This window comes from Rutilus rutilus (genome assembly GCF_951802725.1).
Source record: "Rutilus rutilus genome assembly, chromosome: 1".
Lineage (NCBI taxonomy): Eukaryota > Metazoa > Chordata > Actinopteri > Cypriniformes > Leuciscidae > Rutilus > Rutilus rutilus.
This window is the reverse complement of record NC_140209.1, coordinates 55,565,144-55,577,432: the sequence shown is the minus strand read 5'-3', so window position 1 is coordinate 55,577,432 and position 12,289 is coordinate 55,565,144. Positions and strand designations below refer to the sequence as shown.

The 12,289-nt window shown below is 50.7% G+C and overlaps 1 protein-coding gene across 4 annotated transcripts; it reads right to left on the bottom strand.

Moving 5' to 3' along the window:
- Positions 1-7,947: 7,947 nt before the first annotated feature.
- On the bottom strand, positions 7,948-10,670 carry LOC311303113 (uncharacterized protein). 4 transcript variants are annotated; one of them, XM_084429390.1, is made up of 6 exons: positions 10,360-10,670; positions 9,983-10,114; positions 9,618-9,755; positions 8,860-9,363; positions 8,501-8,638; positions 7,948-8,254 (listed from the first exon to the last, which is right to left on the bottom strand). In XM_084429390.1, the coding sequence occupies exons 1-6, from the start codon at positions 10,442-10,444 to the stop codon at positions 8,049-8,051; spliced, it is 1,203 nt and encodes a 400-aa protein (XP_084285516.1). In that variant the 5' UTR covers positions 10,445-10,670; the 3' UTR covers positions 7,948-8,048. The 4 variants fall into 4 exon arrangements, with proteins under 4 accessions (XP_084285516.1, XP_084285514.1, XP_084285513.1 ...); XM_084429388.1 differs by having other exon boundaries at positions 8,498-8,638; positions 10,360-10,615; XM_084429387.1 differs by having other exon boundaries at positions 8,498-8,638; positions 9,615-9,755; positions 10,360-10,610.
- Between the last annotated feature and the right edge of the window lie 1,619 nt (positions 10,671-12,289).

Here is a 12,289-nt window from a genome sequence, read left to right as displayed (position 1 = left end):
ATGGCTCCAAATTAATTGCTCACACCTGGTGTCAATTTCCTCATCCCGGTTGGCAGGGCAACAGATATACACTTACACGGGGGGGTAGTGTTTCCTTATTATTGTACCGGAGGGGACACAATTGCGGCGAACTTTAGTTCCGCCCTCATTTGTCACACCGTGACATACTCCCCCGCCAAACCGTTCTAGTCCCGAGAACGGGAGCCAGACACCCATTCTCCATATCTAGCTGGGGGCCGACCTCGGTTCTCCCGCTGGGGCCGCCTGGGTGGAGAAATAGGCTCTTCGGGCCGTGGCTCTATGCCTAGTCCCCTCGGGACCACCGCCCATCCTACCAACTGGGGCATCCATGCTGTTTCACCGGGGGGCTTTTCGGCAGCAGGAGTCGGATAGTTCGGACAGGGGCGAATCAGGTTGCGATGCAACACCCGCTCTGGACCGGCTCTCCCTTCGGGACGGATGGCATAAACCGGCTGGTCTGGGTGTGGTTGCCGCTGGACTACATAGGGCTGTGACTCCCACCGGTCGCTTAGTTTGCCCTTCCCCTGGCGACGGTTGTCCCTTACCAATACTCTCTCCCCTGGTAGTAGCGGTGCTTCCCGAGCCGTCCGGTCGTATAGCCTTTTGTTCTTCGCTGCAGCCCGATTGATCTGATCCGAGACCTGCTCATAAGCCGACTGAAGGCGCTGGTGGTGCCTGGTCACCCAATCGGTCAGACTGCTCCCTTCTTCCGCCGCCATGGTCCCCAAGAGCAAATCAGTTGGAAGCCTCACATGCCTTCCAAACATCAGGTAAGTTGGGGCGTAGCCCATAGTACTGTGTACGCTATTGTTGTATGCCTGAACTAATGCCGGAAGTCTGTCGGCCCAATGGCCCTGCTGGTCCTCCTCCAGGGTCCCCAGCAGGCTCAGCAGCGTCTGGTTAAATCTCTCACAACCCCCGTTCCCTTGGGGGTGATAAGGGGTCGTATGGGTCTTCTTCCCTCCATACAGCTGGCACAGCTCGTGGATCACCCTGGACTCAAAGTTAGGCCCCTGATCAGAATGGAGTACTTCGGGACACCCGAACGGCTGGATCACGTACTTCCACAGGGCGTTGGCGGTGGTAATGGCAGTCTGATCTAGGGTCGGAACGGCCCAAGCGTACTTCGTGAACAGGTCCGTAACCACAAGGATATACTGGATCCGGTCCACCGGCCGACCCAGGGTCAGATAGTCCATAGCGACAATGTGCAAGGGTGCCTTGGCCTGAATTGGAACCAGCGGAGCCCGTACCTCTTTCCTGGTCTTAAACAGTATACAGCGTGGGCACTTCTGTAAATAGGCTCTCGTCGTGCCCTCCATCCCGGGCCAATAGAAGTGTCGCCGTAGTAAGGCCGTCGTCCTCTCCTGCCCTTGATGCCCCATCCTGGTGTGATAGGCTTCCAACAACGCTGGCCAGCGGCCCTCTGGGACCACCACCTGACAGACCCTGTCACCCCTCTTGGGATCTTGAAGGGCCCTGCAGATCACCCCTTCCTTCAAGTAGAGTCTCTCTCTCTGGCCCAACAGTCCTCGCACTGTCCGGGTCTGAGCTCGGCATTCCGCACCGTCGGGCCATGCCTTCCGCCTCAGCCAAGTCCGGACCACCAGCAGATCCTCGTCCTCGCCCTGCCATACCCTCCAGCGCTGCGGGTCCCATCCCCAACTACCCGGGGGTTCTTCCAAGGGCTGGCCGGGTGCCTCCACAATCCCCACCATTAGTCCTTCGTCATGTCCTGCTTCCTGAGCCAATACCGGGCCCGAGGATCCTTCCTCTGGCAGCCTAGATAGGACATCGGCGTTGGTGTGTTCCCTCCCTGGCCGGTACTGGAGCTGGTAATCGAAGTTCGCCAGTTGTGCCACCCATCTCTGTTCTACCGCCCCCAGCTTGGCGGTCTGCAGATGTACGAGCGGATTATTGTCCGTAACCACTTGCACCCTGGCTCCCCACAGGTAATCTTTAAATTTTTCACTCACCGCCCACTTCATTGCCAGCAGCTCGAGTTTAAAGGAACTGTAATTGGCGTCGTTTCTCTCGGTGGGGTGCAGGCTTCGGCTCGCATAAGCGATTACCCTCTCCTTTCCTTGTTGCTTCTGAGCCAGAACAGCTCCTAACCCCAGGTTACTGGCATCTGTGTACAGGATGAAAGGTTGTGTGAAGTCGGCATAAGCCAAAATCGGGGCCTGTAATAACTCCTGTTTGAGCCTCTGAAAGGCCTCCTCACACGCCGGATCCCACTGGATCGACGGCGACCCTCGACCCCGAACTCGTCCCGTACCTCCCAGCAGCTGGTTGATCGGCTTGGCGATTCTGGAGAAGTCTTTAATGAACCGCCTATAATATCCGACGAAGCCCAGGAAGGATCTAACCTGCCGTACCGTCTTAGGGGTGGCCCACCCCTGCACAGCCGCCACCTTCTCCGGATCGACAGAAATCCCTCCAGCACTCACAATGTGGCCCAAGAATTTTACCTCCTTTCGGAAAAGCTGACATTTCCCCGGCTGGAGTTTCAGCCCATACTTCTCCAGGGAGAGGAAGACCTGTTCCAGGTGTTGGAGATGGGACCCGAAATCCGGAGAATAGACGATCACGTCGTCGAGGTAGACAAGCGTGGTTTCCATTAGTTGGCCGCCCAGGCAACGCTGCATGAGCCGTTGGAAGGTGGCTGGGGCGTTGCAGAGGCCAAAGGGCATCCGGTCCCACTCATATAACCCAAAGGGGGTAGTGAACGCAGTCTTCTCCCTGTCCCGCTCATCCACCTGGACTTGCCAGTATCCGCTGGCCAGATCGAGTGTCGAATACCAAGCTGCTTGGGTAAGGCTGGTGAGAGAATCCTCTACTCGGGGCAATGGGAAAGCATCCCTTTTGGTCACCTGGTTGAGCCGCCGGTAGTCCACACAGAACCTCCAAGAACCATTTTTCTTCCGTACCAGTACTATCGGCGCGGCCCAAGGACTGCTGCTCTCCCGGATAATTCCCTTATCCAACATCCCCCTCAGGAGGGTGCGAACCTCTGAATACAGGGTCGGAGGCACGGGTCGATAACGCTCCCTGCTGGGTGTGGCCTCTCCGGTCGGGATCTGGTGCTTAACTGCATCCGTACGGCCGTAGTCCTCGTCGTGGGTAGAGAACAAATGTTGCCATTTCGTCAAGAAACATTGAAGTTGTTGGACTTGGTCCTCTTTCAATCCCTCTCCACGTAACGACTCTCCTTCCAGGTGTGTCGGCAGTCTTCCTCCAACCTCTTCCACGTGTCGACCCGTTTGTGCCAGGGCCACCTCTACCACTGTTGGACTTACTCGACAGAATTCCACTTCTCCCTGTTCTCGAATTTGATGGGGCTTCACCGAGGTAACTCGGGCCAGGCGTTGGTGGCGGTATAGATGGATCGGGAAAGAATTTGTGTTTCGGACTCTAACTGAGACTCGGCCTCTCCTTGCGGACGCCAGCCCCCGAGCAACTTCCACCTTGGGGCCATCCGGGTAGGGCTCCACCAAAACCCACTCCTGGGGGCTATAAAGCCGAGAGGGCACCCTGGCCCAGACCACGGCTTCACTTCGAGCGGGAACGGACAAGGCATAACGGCAGGCCACTCTCCCAGTACTCTCCCGTTCGCCCTGCTGCTCGGCCAGGCAAACCCGGCGACAGTCGGCTCTCACCCGATCCCACTCCTGGCCATCCGATGACGAGGCAGCTCGCACTGGTCTGCCCCGGAACAGTTCCTCCCAACACTCAGAGATCACGTTCATGCCCAGTAGGGCCCGATGAGACCCCAGACAGCCATCTCGCACCACCACTACTCCCTTCTGGGGTACCACAACCCCGTGTATCTCCAGATCCATCACCAAATATCCAACGTATGGTATGTCAAGTCCATTTGCCCCACGCAGGGTCAACCAGGGGGCTTCGGCCGTCGACCGACCCTGGGCACCAAATAACTCATGAGTCAGGCTCTCCGCAAACAAGGTTACTTGCGACCCGGTGTCCAGGAGGCATTGTACTTCCTGGCCGTTGACCTGAATCGCCACAACCGGGCAACGGCCCACCAGGTGTTCGTTGGGGAGTGTGGGAAGCTGAGGGTCTAACAAGGGGGTCCCGACCACTTGACCCACAGTGGCCGGACGCTCTAAAAACCCCCCTGCGATGCCCGTCTGGAGGAGCACTGACGGAAATAATGACCCGGTTCTCCACAGTTATTGCAGAGAGGACGACCCTGTTCATCCCACTGGAATCGAGGCCCCAAAGGCCGAAGTGGACGGCGTTCTGGGAGATGGCCCCCATCGGAGTACGCCCGCTCCCGTGGCGGAGGCAATGAACGGGGATGTTCCCGGCGAAGTTCTGCCACGAGGGACTTAGACAGTTCGGACAGTTGCTCACGTACGTCCTTCTTCAGCTCCTCCCGAAGGGCCTGTTTCCAATCCGATGTAGCAGGGGGCGGTGGAACACTAGTGGCGTTGGTAGCCAGACAACTGGGAGGGTCTACGCTCGCAGCATGGTCACGTTCAAGGGCTAAAGCTTCTCCACGCAGCTCTTCAAAAGTGAGGTCGGGTTCTCGTCGTAGTTGGACCCGCAGACTCTGACGCACAGGGCCTTCTCGTAATCCTAATAGAAACTGATCTCTCAACAGGACTTCCTCATCACCCAGACCGTGATCCTGTCTTCCTTTCAAACGGGAGAACTGTTCCCTCATCTGTAGTGTGAATGCACGGACATTTTGTCGAGGCCCTTGTCTACAATTGAAAAACTGCGTTCGCAGGACAGCTACCGGGGTGGTGTCTCCATATTGCCCCGTGAGAAATTCAAAGATTGCTTGGACCGTCGTTCGATTTGCTTCCGGCGCTGCCTGTACCTCTCTTCTTGCTTCTCCTTCCAGGGAATTTAAAACAAACTGTACTTTCTGGGGGGCACTCAGACCTTGAAGTCCGGCTAAGTACTCGACCTGCGCTTTCCAACATGACAAACTCACTTCTGATCCAGGGCCTCCGTACTTCTGGGCCCACGGGGCTCCCATAAAAATCGGCATTGCCGGTTGCCGCACTACTGGCTCTTCTTCTTCAGCCATCTCACTCTGATCGCTCAACTCAAGGTGGTATCCTGCCGACTACGCCAAATCTGTCACAGGTCGGGATGGGCCAAGCCGGACTGCGCCCACCCCTGAACCAGGACCACCCTGAGGAGCGTGTCAGAGACGAGACGGAAACAGAATTCAAGGGAATCACAGTTCTTTTTATTAAAGTTAAAAGTAATTTGAATAACCTAAGCTAAAATCTTCCTTTCCTCTTCTCCCCCGGAATCGAGGCAATGCAGCAGTCTCCGGGGCCCACTCCCACGCCGATACAAGGTTCGCAATGGCCTGAGATGGATCGATGGATTTCCACGGGTGTGTATGCGGTCGGGGCTGTTCCTCTTCCCGCACTGATGCGGGGTCCGCAGGGACCTACGACAGACAGGTGAGTTTCCACAGGTGAGCAGACGGTCGGGCTGTTCCTCTTCCCACACTGATGCAGGGTTCACAGGGACCGACGACAGACAGGTGAGTTTCCACAGGTGAGTAGACGGTCGGGCTGTTCCTCTTCCCACACTGATGCAGGGTTCACAGGGACCGACGACAGACAGGTGAGTTTCCACAGGTGAGTAGACGGTCGGGCTGTTCCTCTTCCCACACTGATGCAGGGTTCACAGGGACCGACGACAGACAGGTGAGTTTCCACAGGTGAGTAGACAGTTGGAACTCTAGGGCTACAGCAGACTCGAGTCAACAGGCTGAACGGAGCTTCTCTAGGGCAGACAGTTAGAACAGACAGAGTCAGCTTCAACAGCAGTATATAGGCCTCACGTGTGTTGCCGGGGACAGGTGACTCCACACCATGCAGATGGGCCGGGGGCTATAGCAGACTCAAAGTGCAGGCCGAGCGGAGCTTCTCCTGGACAGACAGAATCAACTTCAACAGCAATATACCACTCTCACGTGTGTTGCGGGGGACCGCTAACTTCGCACCATGCAGATGGACTTGGGATTGTAACAGACTCAAAGTCGCAGCTGAGCAGGGCTGCTCTAAGACAGACAAAATCAACTTCACCACAGTATACAGTTCTTACGTGTGTTGCAGGGGACAGATAACTTCACACCATGCAGATGGACCGGGGGCTATAGCAGATTCAAGTCACAGGCTGAGTGGAGCTTCTCTAGAACAGACAGAATCAACTTCAACAGCGGTATACAATTCTCACGTGTGTTGCAGGGGACAGATGACTTCACACCATGCAGAATGGACTTGGGGTTGTAGCAGACTCAAGTCGCAGGCTGAGGTGAACTTCTCTAGGACAGACAGAATCAACTTCAACAGCAGTATACAGTTCTCACGTGTGTTGCAGGGGACAGATAACTTCACACCATGCAGATGGACTTGGGGTTGTAGCAGACTCAAGTCGCAGGCTGAGGTGAACTTCTCTAGGACAGACAGAATCAACTTCAACAGCAGTATACAGTTCTCACGTGTGTTGCAGGGGACAGATAACTTCACACCATGCAGATGGACTTGGGGTTGTAGCAAGTTCAAGTCGCGGGCTGAGTGGAGCTTCTCTAGAACAGACAGAATCAACTTCAACAGCAGTATACAATTCGCACATGTGTTGCAGGGGACAGATGACTTCGCACCATGCAGAATGGACTTGGGGTTGTAGCAGACTCCAGTCGCAGGCTGAGGTGAGCTTCTCTAGGACAGACAGAATCAACTTCAACAGCAGTATACAGTTCTCACGTGGGTTGCCGGGGACAGATAACTTCACACCGTACAGGTGGGCTTAGGGCTGCAGCAGACTCAAAGTCAGCAGGCTGAGCGGAGCTCCTGCTAAGACAGACAAAATCACGATTGCAGATAGAGTGTGCAGTCTCACGTGTGTTGCAAGGGGGGCAAACCTTCTCACCATACAGGTGGGTTGACATGCAAGTAGCGAACTTAAGTCAACAGGCTGGACAGAGCTTCTTCTAAGACAGTCAGAATCACTACTTCAAAACAGAGAGGTTAGTTTGACTCACAGATGCTATTCCTTCTAGTCCTCAACAGATGGGACCGATCGAATTATTAAGCTCCAATTACTGACAGTAGACCAGCATGGCACGTGGGGAGTGCACGGCAAGAGAAAATAAATCTTCCACACACACACGGCAATTTCACTCCAAACATGCAACGTGAGGGGGGAAACGTCAATTTAAGCACTGCAATCCACTTCAATAAGTGCAGATAAGGCCAGCACTCACCCAGGGGTCTCCGTGCCACAAGCAACGAGCTCCAATGTTGGGGAAAAGATGTTTCAGGGTTTTCCTCCACAAACATAGACGGATTCACATCACCGTTCCAACACGGGGGAAGAGGGCAAGAGATCGAACATGAATCAGTATAATTCACTCAGTGACGTTTAGGTAGCACAATCAAAGCACTCCAATCCACCTCAAATTCAGTGTTGAAACATGCAGGTACGAGATACGATGGTCGATTACTTATCTCTCTCCCTTCCAGGCAAACGGTGTGTTTTCACAACTCTTCCACACTCCTCAAGTCCCCTCCAGCAGCACTTCCCTTTGCACCCCGCAATTCCTCTCTGCAACACTCAAATAGAACGACTTCTCACGGGAGAGAACCACCCCACAGTCTCTCTTCACTGGCTTTTTATATCCTTCTCAATGCCCACATGGCTTTGTCATGGCTCCAAATTAATTGCTCACACCTGGTGTCAATTTCCTCATCCCGGTTGGCAGGGCAACAGATATACACTTACACGGGGGGGTAGTGTTTCCTTATTATTGTACCGGAGGGGACACAATTGCGGCGAACTTTAGTTCCGCCCTCATTTGTCACACCGTGACATATCCACAGAAATGGAGATGTATTTTCTGTACCAAAAACTCCAATCAAGCAAAAACACTTCATTAAACAAGATTTATTTGGTGATAAACAGGGAACATTCAATACGAATAAAGCACTGAAATAATCTGTAAGAGAACTTGAGTTCGGCAAAAATCAATGTCACGATTTACATTGCCCATCATGACCGCCGTGGTGATCGCGACCAGCCCAGTCAGGCTCATTCAGACCGCCAAGTGGCGGTTGGGCCACAGGCTTCACTGCAGGCTTTGACGGTTCGGCCACAGGCTTCACTGCAGGCTTCAGTAGTTGGGCCACACGCTTCGGCGGCTGGGCCACAGGCTTCAGCGGTTGGGCCACAGGCGTCACTGCAGGGATACAGATAGTCATCTTTAGTCTGTCCTTTCAGTGGCATTCAGCACAAAAAGCAAATCATGAATAACAAGTGTTACAGGGTGAATTGCATTTTAAATAACCATCTTTATTAATTTTGTAAAGCTATTCTGTGAAACTGTGCTATACGTGCTAAAGTTTAGGTATTTTTGTCATGGAACAGGATATGACAACAGTTTGGGCTGACCCAAACACTCCATAACTAGATGTAATACAACTACCTGTATATGGAGCCATACACTGATGTCCACATCCATTGCTGCAACATTTCTCATTGTCCGGACAGTCACTGTCATAGTAACACAACTTGGCACAATTTCCTCCTCCAGTTTTGGTGCTTGGACACACTCCCGGCTTTGCTATGAAGACACATGACAGAAAACACTGTATGCTGAAGGTCTCATTTACGGTTTGAATATAAATTATATATAGTTCAGTCTTTCTACTTCAAAGTTTCATGTTTAGTTCAACACGTTACTTGCAGTTTCTTTGCAATTATTTGCAAACATTCAATACGAATAAAGCACTGAAATAATCTGTAAGAGAACTTGAGTTCAGCAAAATCAATGTCACGATTTACATTTCCCATCATGACCGCTGTGGTGATCGCGACAGCCGTGGCCATCGTGGTGATCGCGACCCGCACACTCAGGCCCACTCAGACCCCCAAGTGGCAGTTTAGCCGCAGGCTTAGGCGGGTCGACCGCAGGCGTCACTGCAGGCTTAGGCGGTTCGACCACAGGCGTCACTGCAGGCTTAGGCGGTTCGACCACAGGCGTCACCGCAGGCTTAGGCGGTTCGACCACAGGCGTCACCGCAGGCTTAGGCGGTTCGACCACAGGCGTCGGCGGTTCGGCCGCAGGCGTCACTGCAGGCTTAGGCGGTTCGACCACAGGCGTCGGCGGTTCGGCCGCAGGCGTCACTGCAGGCTTAGGCGGTTCGGCCGCAGGCTTAGGGGGTTCGGCTGCAGGCTTCACTGCAGGCTTTGACGGTTCGGCCACAGGCTTCACTGCAGGCTTCAGTAGTTGGGCCACACGCGTCGGCGGTTGGGCCACAGGCTTCAGCGGTTGGGCCACAGGCTTCACTGCAGGGATACAGATAGTCATCTTTAGTCTGTCCTTTCAGTGGCATTCAGCACAAAAAGCAAAAAGCAAATCATGAGTAACAAGTGTTACAGAGTGAATTGCATTTTAAATAACCATCATCTTTATAAAGTTTGTAACTATTCTGTGAGACTGTGCTATACGTGCTAAAGTTTAGGCATTTTTGTCATGGAGCAGGATATGACAACATTTTGGGCTGACCCAAACACTCCATAACTAGATGTAATACAACTACCTGTATATGGAGCCATACACTGATGTCCACATCCATTGCTGCAACATTTCTCATTGTCCGGACAGTCACTATCATAGTAACACAACTTGGCACAATTTCCTCCTCCAGTTTTGGTGCTTGGACACACTCCCGGCTTTGCTATGAAGACACATGACAGAAAACACTGTATGCTGAAGATCTCATTTACGGTTTGAATATAAATGATGTATAGTTCAGTCTTTCTACTTCAAAGTTTCATGTTTAGTTCAATGTGTTACTTGCAGTTACTTTGCAATTATTTGTGAAGTTTACTAGCAACGTCTGAGTGAAAATTTTCAGGGTTTCTTTTGGGAGACCTCTAGCATCCATCATTAATTGAAACTCACTGAAAACAGGCGGCACACACGCTGGCCCACAGGGAAATTGACAGCATTTATGTCCTCCAGAGCAGTCTCTATCAGAAGTACATCCTCGTTGAGACGGCACGACCGTCAGCATTACCGGACACTGACCGGACTCTACAGAAGAGGATTGTTAAAAGGGACCAGGGAGTGTTGTAACGGTTTCAGTTTTAAAAACAAAGAGTAGTGGGGTGTGTAATAAGCACAAAGCAGATAGAAGACATAGACAGTTAATGTGTTTTTCATAAATTTACTATTGCAACTAAATGTACTGTAGCAATGTTCAAAAGAAGTCATATTTTGTAAGGCACTTGTTTATGCATTTCTTCAGACTGTGTAATGAAGCTAAAAGATCTTCTCACCTGCAACTCCAGCGAGCGTTGTGCACAACCATGTAGACAGGCACAATAAAACAACTCTCAACGAGCAGTACACTCGAGTTGTCATCCTCTCGACCTGTGATCTCACAATGAGCTCTGCTGGAAACCGCACTGAATTAGTCAGTCAGGAGAACAGTGAGACACTGAAAACACGTGCTGCTGTATGAAAGTTTCTGAAAAGGCGTTTTTAAAGATCCAAGGAGGTCTGGGTAACTCCAACCCTGATCAAACACACCTGACTGTAACTTTCTAGTAGCCTCATCTTGAAGACCTTGATTAGCTTGTTCAGGTGTGTTTGATTAAGTTTGGAGGAGCGGAGTTATGCGTTCACGCCAGATGTCGTAATAATAACCGTAAATAATATTGTGAATAATGCCTTGTCCAAATACCCACACTTGCGGTCTTTGCACTTGACTACTTGTCTACTTGCATGACGTATTTCCTCTATTTGGCCCAAGTGTTCAAGTAAGCGTAAAGACTGCAAGCTTTTGATTACTCGATTGGACACGCTTATAGTTTTGCAAAAAAATGCAAAAAGAAAAGAAAAAAGTGATGCTTCTAATGAAGTGATAAAAGTTGCAAATGTTAGGGTTAGGGGTAGGGTTTTATCACTTAGGGTTAAGTGATAAAAACAGTTGCAAATGTTGTACAAAATAGGCCTACACATACCATACTCAACTTTGCACCAATAAAATGTGCAACACGTTATGTTTTTACTACCAAATTATATGTATCTAATTAATTTACATTAATTTACATTATAGTGGAATGTTTACCTCCACATCTTGTGATTTCAGGGGCACATGAGTTCCCGAACATATACATGATGGGATACTTAATAATGAGAGTGAAGGGCTGTTTAACTTTTTTTTAAATATAACTCTGATTGTATTTGTCTGAAAGAAGAATGTCATATACACCTAGGATGGCTTGAGGGTGAGTAAATCATGGGCTAATTTTCATTTTTGGGTGAACTATCCCTTTAAGACATGGGACAGTCTTCTCAATTCTTATTTTTGCATCCTCGTTTCCTTTCCTCGCGTCTCAGCTCCACCCCATGTAGGATGCGAGGGAAGGACGCAATTAAGAAAAGGGGGACATCCCCTATATTTTAACTCTATTTAAACCCGGACGGATCATATCGCTCGATTATGCATTAGGCCATTTCCTGTTTTGTTTAGGCGGAGTAACTTGTTATTTACGTTAGTTTAATTTCCTCCTTAAGTTGGCGATCGTTAACTGAACTCTTGAACACACATGGAAACCCAGGATAGCACGATGAAACGCAAAGGAAAAAATAAGAATTCTACCTCCAAGTCGCTTACGGAAGAGATGGAATTAGATGTTCCTGTCGCTGTTGGTGAATCTGCTGCACACATCGAGGTAGACCATCAATATGGCCAAAAAAATCCAGTTGTCACCCGGTCTGAAAGCCCAAGTCTCGAGATCGTACATGATTCCGACCTAGATACGCCTGTGAAACCTCAACAAAAGAAATCTCGAGGCGAAATTTCCTTGACGGAATTGCAAGATAATGTCATTGAGGCATTGACATCCAGGATTAAAGAAAGTGCAAACAACCTCGGCAAAATGATTACCAGCAACACGGTGAGCATTGAGGGCCTTAAGAAATCAATTGACTTTGTGTTTGAAGAAGTAAACGCTGTAAAAACAGACTTGAAGAGCTGCAAAACTACCACCAATTTAAACAGCACCAAAATCCACGAACTTGAGCAAAGACTGAACGATGCCGAGCGATATCAGCGGAGATGGAACCTCCGTCTGTACGGTATTCCTGAACATTCTAATGAGAACATAAAGCAAAAAGTCATCGGCAGATCACTGAAAGACAAGACATTTAATTATAGCAATATTTCGCATTTGAAAGAAACTATTCTATTATAGATAATAT

Excerpts from the sequence above, each read along its gene's own strand:
- LOC311303113 (XM_084429387.1), bottom strand. The coding sequence starts at position 10,444 with ATGACAACTCGAGTGTACTGCTCGTTGAGAGTTGTTTTATTGTGCCTG. Across the intron at positions 8,639-8,859 it reads CAGCGGTCATGATGGGAAAT|CAAAGCCGGGAGTGTGTCCA; the intron begins GTAAATCGTGAC and ends GTGTCTTCATAG. Across the intron at positions 8,255-8,497 it reads TATGGCTCCATATACAGGTA|TGACGCCTGTGGCCCAACCG; the intron begins GTTGTATTACAT and ends GTATCCCTGCAG.